General features: G+C 44.8%; 1 protein-coding gene across 1 annotated transcript in view; it reads right to left on the bottom strand.

Moving 5' to 3' along the window:
* The window catches only part of LOC144684292 (multidrug and toxin extrusion protein 1-like), a 49,376-nt gene that overhangs the window by 26,873 nt on the left and 10,227 nt on the right, over positions 1-12,276 (bottom strand). The window contains 3 exon segments of the mRNA XM_078547920.1: positions 5,362-5,405; positions 6,042-6,084; positions 9,813-9,961. Of these exon segments, the coding sequence (XP_078404046.1) occupies positions 5,362-5,405; positions 6,042-6,084; positions 9,813-9,961 (236 nt within the window).

Here is a 12,276-nt window from a genome sequence, read left to right as displayed (position 1 = left end):
CGGGATTTTTGAGTAATCACTAAATTGATACTATGGGAGAACTGAATCTATGGGAGTTCATGATCAGATTCTGATCAAGGCCCACATTCCAGACCCTTAAATGCCCGCGTCCATTGAAGCAACTCACAGCAAGATGGAATCCAGGAGACTTCGAAACAGTCAAAGGGAACATATGTTCATAAGTGTACAAACTATGCACAATGAGTGTACACTGTGCCACCTGTGTGCCTTGAATACTTCTTAATTTTTCTTATCCTGTCACTACGTCTAGAAACAATTATTCGGGATAAAATTAGTAGCCACATGGAAAAATGTGGGTTGATTAGGAAGAGCCAGCATGGATTTCTAAAGGGGAAATCGTGTTTAAGTAACTTGCTGGAGGTTTTTGAAACCATAACAGAGAGGGTTGATGAGGGTAATGCTGTTGATGTGGTGTACATGGACCTTCAAAAGGCATTTGATACAGTGCCACAGGCTTGTGAGAAAAATTATAGCTCATGGAATAAAAGGGACAGTAGCAACATGGATAAAGAATTGGGTGAGTAATAGGAAACAGAGGGTAATGGTCAATGGACATTTTTCGGGCTGGAGGAAGGTGGAGTTCTCCAGGGGTTGGTATTGGGACCCTTGCTTTTCCTGATATATATTAATGATCTAGACCTTGGTGCGCAGGGCATAATTTCAAAATTTGCAGATGACACGAAACTTGGAAGCATTGTAAACTGTGAGGAGGACAATATAGAACTTCAAAAAGACATAGACAGGTTGGAGTAGGCAGATAGGTGGTAGATGAAGTTCAATGTGGAGAAATGCGAGCTGATGTATTTTGGTAGGAAGAACATGGAGAGACAATATAAAATAAGGGGTACAATTCTTAAGGGAGTGCAGGAGCAGAGGGACCTGGGTGTTTATGTGCATAGATCATCGAAGATGGCAGGACAGCTGGAGAGAGCAGTTAGTAAAGCATACACTATCCTGGGCTTTATTAATAGGGGAATAGAGTACAAGAGCAAGGAGGTTATGATGATCTTATATAAGACACTAGTTAGACTTCAGCTGGAGTATTGTGTACAGTTCTGGGTGCCACACTATAGGGTGGATGTGAATGCACTGGAGAGAGTGCAGAAGAGGTTTACACGAATGATTCCAGGGATGAGAAACTTCAGTTATGAAGATAGATTGGAGAGGTTGGGACTGTGGAAGAGAAGAAGGCTAAGAGGAGTTTTGATAGAGGTGTTCAAAGTCATGAGGGGGCTGGATAGAATAGATAGGGAGAAACTGTTCCCGCTCATAAAAGGATTGAGAACGAGAGGGCACAGATTTAAAGTGATTTGCAAAAGAAGCAGATGTGATGTGAGAAAAAACTGCTTCACACAGTGAGTGGTTCGAGTCTGGAATGCTCTGCCTGGAAATGTGGTGGAGGCAGGTTCAATCGAGGCATTCAAGGGGACATTAGATGATTATTTGAATAGAAACAATGTGCAAGGGTACGGAAAAAAGGCAGGAGAATGGCACTAAGTCATAATGCTCATTTAGAGAGCTGATGCAGACACGATGGGCTGAATGGCCTCCTTCTGCACCCTAATAATTCTGTAATCCTGTGACCCTGTCTAGGTGCAGGCCTGCATCCACAGCTGAGGTGGAAGCAGCCTGCTGATTGCTATGCCCTGTTGATTGTGAGGACTTTGGCAGCCGTTCACTGGTGATGAAAGGCCTCGAGGACCCTGATTTACTAAGGGTTTCCTGCTCAGGCACTGATGCATCCTCCTCAGCCTGACCTGTTGGAGGTGATGGGGTCACTGACAGAGCAGAGGTGGAGCAGCAGCACACCCTTGGAGTGTCCTGGGATAAATCCCCCGGAATGCCTGGCTGGCGCTCCTTCACGCTGTGGGTGCATGATGGCATTTCCCTGGCTCCTTGAGGTGAAGGGGCACCTGGAGGGAGGTCATGGTGCCCTGTCCCCATCTCAACCAACCACTGCTACACTGCACCAATGCCTAGAGCGATGGAGTGCAGGTCCGAGTGCATATTCGGCAGCCACTGTACGTTTTGCCTGACCTGGGTTTCCAAGGCGCCTGCCACCCTCTCCATGGACACAGAAAAGCGCTCGTATGATGGAGCCACAATAGCAGACAGAACATGGATGGACTCCTCCAGCCTTTGGTCCAGTCTGCGTATGGCACCCGGCATCTCTGCCTGACATTGCCCTGTCTGTCTCTGCATCTCCGCCCGGTCTCTTAGGGCCGAGTCCAGAGACTTGTCATCTGCTTGAGACTCAGCAGTGGCCTAGCCTCCAGCAGTCCTCCAGTGTCAGGGACCTTGGCTGTTACTGTCTCTGCCAGCTGCGGACCAGTGTCAATAATGCACTCATCAGATTGTGACCCCAAGCTTGCTCTGGACTTGGACCCATCGAGGCGAGTGTATCTGCGCTGGCAGAGGGTGCAGCTGAACACTGTGATGGTGCATCCGCTAAGGATTCTGAGGCATCCTCCTCAGTGGTGGGTTTGGGTCTGGGCCCATGGCTGGCTTGGTTTGCAGTCCTCCCTCATTTGTGGCTGGTAACTGAAATGGAGAAAAGGAAGATTTAATGATTGACTAAAAAGGCTCGCGTATTAAAGACACCTCCCAGTCAGTGAGCATGACTAGCAGCTGCAGACTGGGGGGGGTCCTCACTAACTTCCTGTGAAAGTCCTATCTCATCTTCAACACAGGCATGGTCCTGCTCCTCCCCAGCTAACTTGTCTGCCATCTCCTCATACTGGTTCAGGACTTTAATGTCAGCCATTCCCTTCTGCTCTTGGCCCATTCATGCTTGTTGTGGGAATTCTCCTCCTGCAGAAAGATAGAAGGATGGATTGTGATCCCAATGGTTGCATGAGCAGTTCAGGAGCATGCATGCCAATGGCAGCTGACGAGCCCTCCCTGGTAAGGGATTAAGAAGCCATTTGTCCTGCAATTGATATAAGATTGAGAACATGAAGAGTGGCTGGCACACAATCAGTGCAGGTGTCCCGTCTGCTGGTGAGTACTGCAACCCAAACTCCTGTGTGACATCCCCCTGCACTCGCACACTTAGACTGCCTGATGCCCTGATCAGAGTGTCAGTTTGCAGTGAGTACAAGGTGCAGTTACTCTGACAGAGCGCCGCAGATCATCCATTCTCTTCCTAAACTGCTGGGTGGACCCCATGGGTGCTAACCTTCGCTGTGACCTCAGTCCAGGCCGCCGTGGGCAGACAGGAGGCATCCTGTTGTTATCCCCGGGAAACAACATCTCCTACCTTTCCAGCACGGCCTGGGGGAGAGTCTCCAATGAGACACCGCTGTACCATGGGGCCACAGCTTGTTGTCTTTTCATGGACATGTTTGTTCACACAGATCCAGAGCTCCTGGCCTGCAATGAGTGAATGGCTGTCCGGGTGCCCTTTAACTATGGCACCCAGACCTTTGACCCCGTGAGGTAATGGTGGGTACGGTGACTTACGGCCCACCCCCTTCACGCGATTCACCACGCTCCTCACAGATGAGTGGTAAATGAGATGAATAGCGCAAGATGGTGCGCGTTTAACCATCCCACCCACCAATGGGAATCACTCCCACTTCTGCACCTGCCACCAAATTTAGACTTCGGAGTGGAAGATTCCGCCCAGTGCAACTGCTCTCCCATTGTCCATGTTTGGGGTACAATATGCCCCTGATCTAGGAGGAGCACTTTTCCCTCACTTGGATCAGGTTCATCGCTGGAATTTCCCTGATTGTAGGTGTGGTTGATGTGCCCACATTTGCAGTTAAATCATCAAATTCAAATTCCCTGTGCTCCAGGGAGCTACTCTATTTATCATGGTGCAGAGTGAAGGAGATTTGAATTTGCTGGCTTATCCAACAGCCTGCTATCTCTCTGATACGTGACTCATTCAACTATTTCCCTGATTCTGACATTCCACGCTCTCTGTGTTGGATTTAACAATGGAACAATCAACAAATAACTAAATGTATGGGTTTCTCCTTTGATATCTTGCTCTATAATGGGTGTGTGGATGTGTGTGCACAATGCTTATGAGGCCACTACTACCCAGGAGCATAACGAGACAGCCATATCATCACTGTGGCTACGATGCAGGTTGGATACTGAGTACTCTGCTGTGAGTGACTCACCTTGTAAACCCTTAGAGTTTCTCTACCATCTGAAAATGGTGAATCTAGTGGAATACTGACCACTCACCTGGTCAGAAATAACTTCATCATAACTGCTTGACTTGTTTAACTGGTTTCCCTAGACACAGTATCCACCGCCTCTACCGATGTGGCTCTGGCTGCAGTACCTACTGCTTACAGGATGTACTGCAGATTCTCACCCAGTTTACATTTGACAGTATACCTCCCCACCAAACCCTTTACCACCAAAAAACATACCAGAACAACAAAGTCATGGGAACTCTATCTTCTGCAGGTTCCCTCCTGTCCCCCATCCTGATTTGAGCCAGTGTAGCTGCTCCTACATTGTGCTGGGTGAAAACCCTAGAAGTCCTTGCCTAACAGCAGCGAGTGTTCACCAGCCTACACGAACTGCAGTGGTCCAAATAGGCTCACCATCACCATCTCAGCGTAAATAAGGATGAACAATAAATGTGGCTTTGCCAGCACTCCCCACAAACTGAGGACGGACTGAAAGAAGGTCGGACATCACCCCACTGGGGGAATTGAGAATCAAAATGCCAACACTAAGGTGCTGTCTTCTAGCATTTGGCTGGAGACCAATAGGCTGACATTAAAAACAAAAAGACACTATGGTAATTTTAACATTCACAGTCTGGGCGATAATCACCTGCCCAGTGTAGAAACCCCCCGATTTTATCCCTTTGATTTCAGTGACATGAAAATTGGGCGAGTTCTACATTGGCGATCGACTCCACCCGATTACTGACCAGGCAGTGAAGGGGGAGATGATCCCCACTTGATCCCTTTGGGCTGAGAAACCAATTTCATTTCTTTAGTCACAAGGAATAGTTGAGATGAAATGACACATTTAGGGGGAAACTAGATAAACAGACAAGGGAGAAAGGAAGGGGAGGATTTGTTGATCAGGTTAGTTGGGAAAGGGTGGGAGGAGGGTCGTGTGGAGCACTAACACCAGCATGGATTTAATGGGCAGAATGGCCTGTTTCTGTGCTGTTAATACTATATAACACTCTATGATTGTGGCAGCCTCTTCCAAATTAGTTCCTGAAATATTATGAATCTTCTCCCTGTTTGCGATTGATCATCAAAATAAGGAATATGAAACTGATGACTCCCAAATCTATCTCACTGCGATAATTATCGAAGTAATTTCATGCACACTTCAAAATTCCGTTACTTTACCTGATTCTGAAGGTATCTGATCTCCAACCGATGAAGAAATGTTGCCTGAGAAAGAATATTGAAAATGATTAGCAGCAGACCGCGTATCAATCACTATTGAAATAGAAAAGAAAGTTACATCCAGACATTTTTTCAAAGTTTCAGCCAGGCCTGTGTTGGGATTCTGTTCAACCTGACTGTAGACTATTTACACAGGTCCCGCATGGTTAACGCTGTAGCTGCCTAGAACTTGAAAATGCTGCTTTACTGTGCTAGCCATTGCTCAGTTCACAGCTCTCTGACATCAGAGTCAGAAGATTGTGGGTTCAGGTCCCACAGTGGACAAATCTAGTCTGGCACTTATGCTGTGTGACTGAGGACAGTGCTGGTAAAAGGGAATAGACTTGAACTGTTAACTCAGTTTCTCTCTCCACAGATACTGCCTGACCTGCTGAGAATTTTCTGTTTCTATTTCAAATTCCAGCGTCTGCCATATTTTGCTTTTATGTCATCCTGCTAAATGTGGCTGAATAAATACTGAAATGACCCAGTTAGTCACAGGGAGATCTAATTTGTGAATTTGCTGGGCTCCGCCTTTCAAGTAATGACTAAGTTCAGTTTGTGCGCGGGTGTGTCTGCGTGTGTGTCTTTGTGTTGTGTGTATGTGTTAGAGTGCGTTAGTGTTACCAATGAATTACTTACGGGAAGGCCAGGAATAAATATCTGCGCATAGCGTTGTGCTAACCTGTAAGAAAAGTCGAAAATGTCGTTAATAGGAAAACCATAGAAGATCACCATCTATAACAAAAGGCAAACTCAAACTGCAGTAGCAAAGTCATACAGCGCAGTGAAGTACCAACACACGGTGCCTTGACACTGAAGGTAGGAAGTTCAAAACAAAAACAAAAATACCTGGAAAAACTCAGCAGGTCTGGCAGCATCGGCAGAGAGGAGCACAGTTAACGTTTCGAGTCCACATGACTCTTCAACAGAACTAAGGAAAAATAGAAAAGGGGTGAAATATAAGCTGGTCTCAGAGGGGGGGTGGGACAAGAAGAGCTGGATAGAGGGCCAGTGATAGGTGGAGATAACCAAAAGATGTCACAGATAAAAGGACAGAGGTGTTGAAGGTGGTGATATTATCTAAAGGAATGTGCTAGTTAAGGGTAGAAAGCAGGATGAGCAAGGTACAGATAGCCCTAGTGGGGGTGGGGTGGGGTGAAGGAATCGAAAAAGGCTAAAAGGTAGAGATAAAACAATGGATGGAAATACATTTAAAAATAATGGAAATAGGTGGGAAAAGAAAAATCTATATAAATTATTGGAAAAAACAAAAAGGAGGGGGAAAAATCGGAAAGGGGGTGGGGATGGAGGAGAGAGTTCATGATCTAAAATTGTTGAACACAATGTTCAGTCCGGAAGGCTGTAAAGTGCCTAATCGGAAGATGAGGTGCTGTTCCTCCAGTTTGCGTTGAACTTCACTGGAACAATGCAGCAAGCCAAGGACAGACATGTAGGCATGAGAGCAGGGTGGTGTATTGAAATGGCAAGCGACAGGGAGGTCTGGGTCATGCTTGCGGACAGACCGAAGGTGTTCTGCAAAGCGGTCACCCAGTTCAACCTGGCACACGCCAATCACAGCCAGGATTCTGTGCGAGACACAATAAAAGAGGGAAAACAAGGTATGGAGAGGTGGTTACCCCAGGAAACTCTGATGTTTTACGAACATCTGAACTTGGGGTGTGACATTCCTTCATTCCTTGCTGCATAGGGTGGAAACAGGTTCAATAGTGACCTTCAGAAGGGTGTTGGACAAATGCTTGAAAAGGAAAAATTACAGGGATATCTGGATAGATGCTGAGTGGGATTAACTGGAATGCTTTTCGAAAGATCCGACACAGACTTGATGGCTCGAATTTTGTCCTTCTGTGCTCTGCTACCCTGATTCTATTTATTTTCCAAAGAACCGACAAGCAGTTGTTCCGGTGTTTAGACCAAATTGTATCAAACTCCCAGTGAGACACGAGTTTGAATCACAGGAGCACTCAGTCTCACTTTCTCAGTTTTCAGTCGGGCAGTTCCATGTGGCTGCAAAGGATTCTCGGGAGTAAAAATTGACTCAGTTCATGACTGAACCTTCCCTCCAGACAGCCTGTTACACAGTGACACTGACTGAGTTTGTGGGGAGGATTGATGGATTGATATAGGAACTCTCCCAAAATCCTCAGAACTCCAAGGGCTGAAGTCTATTTTGTTCAGTTAAAAAGAAAGACTCGCATTTATGTAACACATTTCACAGCAACCGAATGTCGCAAAGTACTTTATAACAAATGAAGTACTTTTGAATTGTAGTCACTGCTGTGATGTAGGAAATGCAGCAGCCAACTTGCACTGAGTGAACTCCCATTTGCAGCAATGTGATAATAACCAGATAATCAGGGGCTTTCGTCTGTTGTTGATTGAGGGATAAATATTGGCAAGGACACCAGAGATAACACCCCTTTGAAATAATGCCATGGGATCTTTTTGCAACCCGAGCAGGCAGATGAGACCTCGGTTTAACATTTCATGCAAAAGGCAGCACCTCCAACAGTGCAGTGTTCCCTCAGTACTGCATTAGAGTGTGAAGGAATGCTGCCAGAAATATAAAGCTTAATAAGATAATCCATCTCTAAATAAGGAGCTATAAGATTAAAAAGAGTGATTCTCCTATGAAGTAGGGATTAAAAATTAAAATCAGTTTGAATTAAAAGCAGAGTTTACCTGCAGGACAAAGGGTGAAGAGTTAAAAAAATTATAAACATGCCTAGACATAATTGTGTGCTCAAGGACAACAACATCCTGCAGCACAGAATGCTGCACATCATCTAACATAAGGCAGTTCTGAACAAACAGGAACTGGCCTTTACATTGCCTCAGCATAGTATTGATAAATTGTAAGATACTCCAATCTAACAATAGGTAACATTAAGGATGGCCCTAAATAACTTGTCAAACTGAATCCTCAAAACTGGGTTTTGCAAGGAAGTGACCACTATCTGCACCTCTCAGCGTCCTGTTTGTTGGAAGGATGTTTATGAAAAGCAAACAATGTTGTCCAGCATGAGTGCTTAACATGCTTCCTGCTGGTTTAGTTCTTTTAGGATTTAAATATTGAACTACATAGTAGGACTTTTAGATTCGTTGGATTCACTCCAGCGTCTCTCAAGGTAAATGTAGCTGCTGTAGCGCAGTGATGATAGTTCTTCCCTTAATTGGGATGTAAGTATCTTGCTGGACTCAGTAGCTTTCTACTCGGGGATTTAAGGTAAATGCTACTTAAAATATTGATGGATATCTTAAATATCCCTCTGTAACATTAATAAGGCTCGGATCCTCCAATAGAAACATGATTATACTAACCTTTCCTAGAACTGTCAATGTTGTGATTGAATTACCATCAAAAGCGAATTGAATGATCGGTGCTTTAATAAACCTTTCTATAATTTAGAAAATATATTGTCTCATATAGTCTCCTGTATCCAAACTTGAAACCTGTCTCTGTACAATTTTTAGTGGCGAGATACATTGTTGAGGAGAGATGCCTGGGATCCTTATAATATCCGGGTTGTTATAATCTTGCTAAAATTTGTTAAAAAGGCTATTTGGAGGATGACAATATTCTCTTGTGGTTCCTTTCCTTTGGGGAGAGTCGGATCAGTTCTTCAGGCCCATTTAGGTGCCTTTAAGGCCTGCTTTTCTCAATATTAAGGGAGAATGATCATCCGAGGAGTATGCCTGATCCAGAATAGTCCCAAAAAGGGGCTAGGATAATAACCTCTTCAGGAGTAACAGCCTTGATTTTTGTGCTCAAGCCCCAGTGTGGGATTTGAACTCAGAACAAAGCAATTCAGAGGCAAGAGTGCCACCAACTGAGCCACAGCTAACATACAAGGAAGGTTGCTGTTAGCATGATAGATGCGAATGGCTCGTCCCACTACCCATCATCTAACCCCAGAGCCCTATCTCTGGGCTTGACAGGTTAATGGAGCAATTTGAGGCAGCCTACAGCTCCATCTTTCACACTACAGTAGGACCCATTTTGTTGCATTATTTTTCCTTTTGAATTTTAAATAGTTTGCACTCCCACCAAGTCAACTATGCAGACATCATGTGCCTTGTTGCTATTCCCTATCGCTGCTGCTGCTCTGGATGCCAGGCAGTGTTCATTGTAAGATGGTCGACTCACCATTTCATTGACTCCCTCTCTATTGAGGAGACCGTCTGGTCTCTGCTTGACACTGATTCAGCTGAGATTAACCCCTCACCATATGTAAATATGCAATTTGGAACCTCCATCCTAACATTCCTTGATCCAACACTTCTGTGTTCACTAACACACTCTGTCATTGGGCCACTGGATGGCCTCCTTTCTTTCACTCAAATACTGTTATTTTATTCTCTTTTGTAATAAAACATAGGTTAGACTGTCACCTGGCAACTGCAGGAGACTGTTTTAAAGCCACTAAAATGTGCTCGGTGTTTATGAAGATGGCCCAGCAGGGAAAGCAGGCTATCATGAGAATGAGAATCCCTCTTTGGAGAATCACTCCAATTCACTTCCAGTTCTTGCCGCCGTATATCTGAAAATCAGAACAAAAAGCATTGTTCAAGCGAATTGTATCAATGTTGACTGTTAAATCACATTCTAAAGGACACCACTTTTCTCTATAAGGGCTAAATACAATAACATAAAAATTAGAATATTAAAATATTTGCCTCACTTAATCAAAAGCATGATGATTGACTTTTATTTTTGTTTAGGATTTAATGTTCCAGCTTGGTTCAGGCCTCAAGCACAGGAGTGAAAACTGCATCTGAATATTTTTACTTACTCCACAATGGAGAGAAATTACAAGGGGAGGCGTATTGTCACTGACTAGTAATCCAGAGACCCAGGGTGATGCTCTGGGGACCTGGATTCGAATCCAAAATTTGAATTCAATAAAAATTTGGAAGTCTAATGATGACTATGAAACCATTGGCCAGAATTTTGACCTTGATGGGCGGGCGGGCCCCACCTGAGCGGCGGTGGGCGGGCAGCCGAACTCCTCTGCCGAAAGGGGTCCTGCCGCCATTTTGAGTGGGCGGGTCAATTAAGGCCCGCCCAGCGGGCTGCCCGACAGGAAGCGCTATGCACTTCCTGTGTGAGGGGCGAGGGATTCCCCAAATGTCAAAGTGTGCTCTTTCGCACATGCGCGCGAAAGAGCGCACTGCTCCCTGAGACTAAGTGCTGTCTCAGGGAGAGTGCTGAATATTTAAAAAACTTTAAAAATAGAGAGAGAAAAACATTATTAACATGTCCCCTTCATGTGACACGGCCACACGAGATGGGACATGGTAATAAATATGAGTGAAACTTTAATAAACTTTTTAAAAACTGAGATGATACCTCATCCCGCCAGTGGATGAGGTTTTATCTTTTTTCAGAAGCCCGCTGGGGCTCCTGGCCTGCCCGCCAGCCTTAAGGTTGGACGGGCAGGTCTTTCAATGAGCTTAATGATCCTGTCAATGGCCTCAATTGGCCATTGACAGGTCGGCGGGTGGACAGCTGATTTCGCTGTCCGCCCGCCTTCCTAAAAATTTTAATGTAAACGGGGTGACGTCAGGGGTTCCTCCCGACGTCATCCCGCGCCATCTTCCCGTCGGCGAGTGGGCCCCACCCCCAAATCACCGACGGGGAAATTCTGACCATTGTCAATTGTTGTAAAAACCCATCTGGTTCACTAATGTCCTTTAGGGAAGGAAATCTGCTGTCCTTATCTGGCAATTTAAGAGTCAACCAAAGGTTGACTCTTAAATGCCCTCTAAACAAGGGCACTTAGGGATGAGCAATAAGTGCTGGCCTAGCCAGTGACACCCACATCCATTTAATAAAAAAAAAGGGAGAAGTTGAAGATACAGGATAAGAATAGGTAATAAAAGAGCATTTCATCAATCCTGTCCGTAAATCATCTTCTCCATCAAGGTTTCTATCTTAGCTCCTAAGGAAAGCTTCTGCAATATTTCTCAATGTTCCCAAAAGCAGAGACAACAAATCTCAGGAATATTTATCTAATGCGTTTTCTTTCATCGTGTTCGACCTTGGGAGTAAGAGATGGTGCCTGTAGTTGTCAATGTTTAGAATGTTGAAAGTTCCTCATATATTTCATACCACATCAACTGTGGCTCATTGAATAGCACTCGTGCCTTTGAATCTGAAAGTTGTTAGTTCAGGTCCTACTCCAAAGATTTATAGTACAAAAATCAAGCCTGGCACTCTAGTGCAGTACTGATGTCAAAGAATCTATGGCATCTTTGAAGAAAAGCTGGGGAATTATCCTGGGTGTCCTGGACAAGGAAATAGATTATCTGGTCACCATTATGTTGCAGTTTGTGATGTGACAAATATCTAGTCCATGGTTCATTTCAATATTTTAGAGGTTATATTTAATTCTGGGAAGTTGTTGTGAAGGTAAGGTAACTAAAATGCTGGGCTTTAGAGATTGCCAAAACACCTCAAAGAAAATGACATTTCACAAGGTTACCCTTGTTTGTTTAATAGAGTCAGAATTGAAGAGATGGAGCCATGAAAGAGCAGGTGGGCTTACTTAGCTGGGGACCAGGAGACGAGATGTCTACACTGCTTGCAAAGAAGTGCAGTCCAGAGAGATATTTTATTTTAGGAGGTAAAGCTAAATTTGTTTAAAAGCAGTCAATGAACCCTGAAATACTGCGTCATCATGGAGATGGGTGGAGCTTAAGAAGGTGGTCTGGTTTCAATTGATCTCAGTGTTCTGCAGCAGACAAAGAGGCTGGATACAGAAAAGGTGCTGCTGATAGCAGGCCTGGGAGCAGTTTGGTGCAGCTGTTGGTTGCAGTTTGGACCTTGTGTGGTTTGCAGCTCACAGAGAAGCCC

This window comes from Cetorhinus maximus, chromosome 9 (genome assembly GCF_964194155.1).
Source record: "Cetorhinus maximus chromosome 9, sCetMax3.hap1.1, whole genome shotgun sequence".
NCBI classification, from domain to species: Eukaryota; Metazoa; Chordata; class Chondrichthyes; order Lamniformes; family Cetorhinidae; genus Cetorhinus; species Cetorhinus maximus.
The sequence above is the reverse complement of the archived record's forward strand: the minus strand, read 5'-3'. Positions and strand labels throughout refer to the sequence as shown.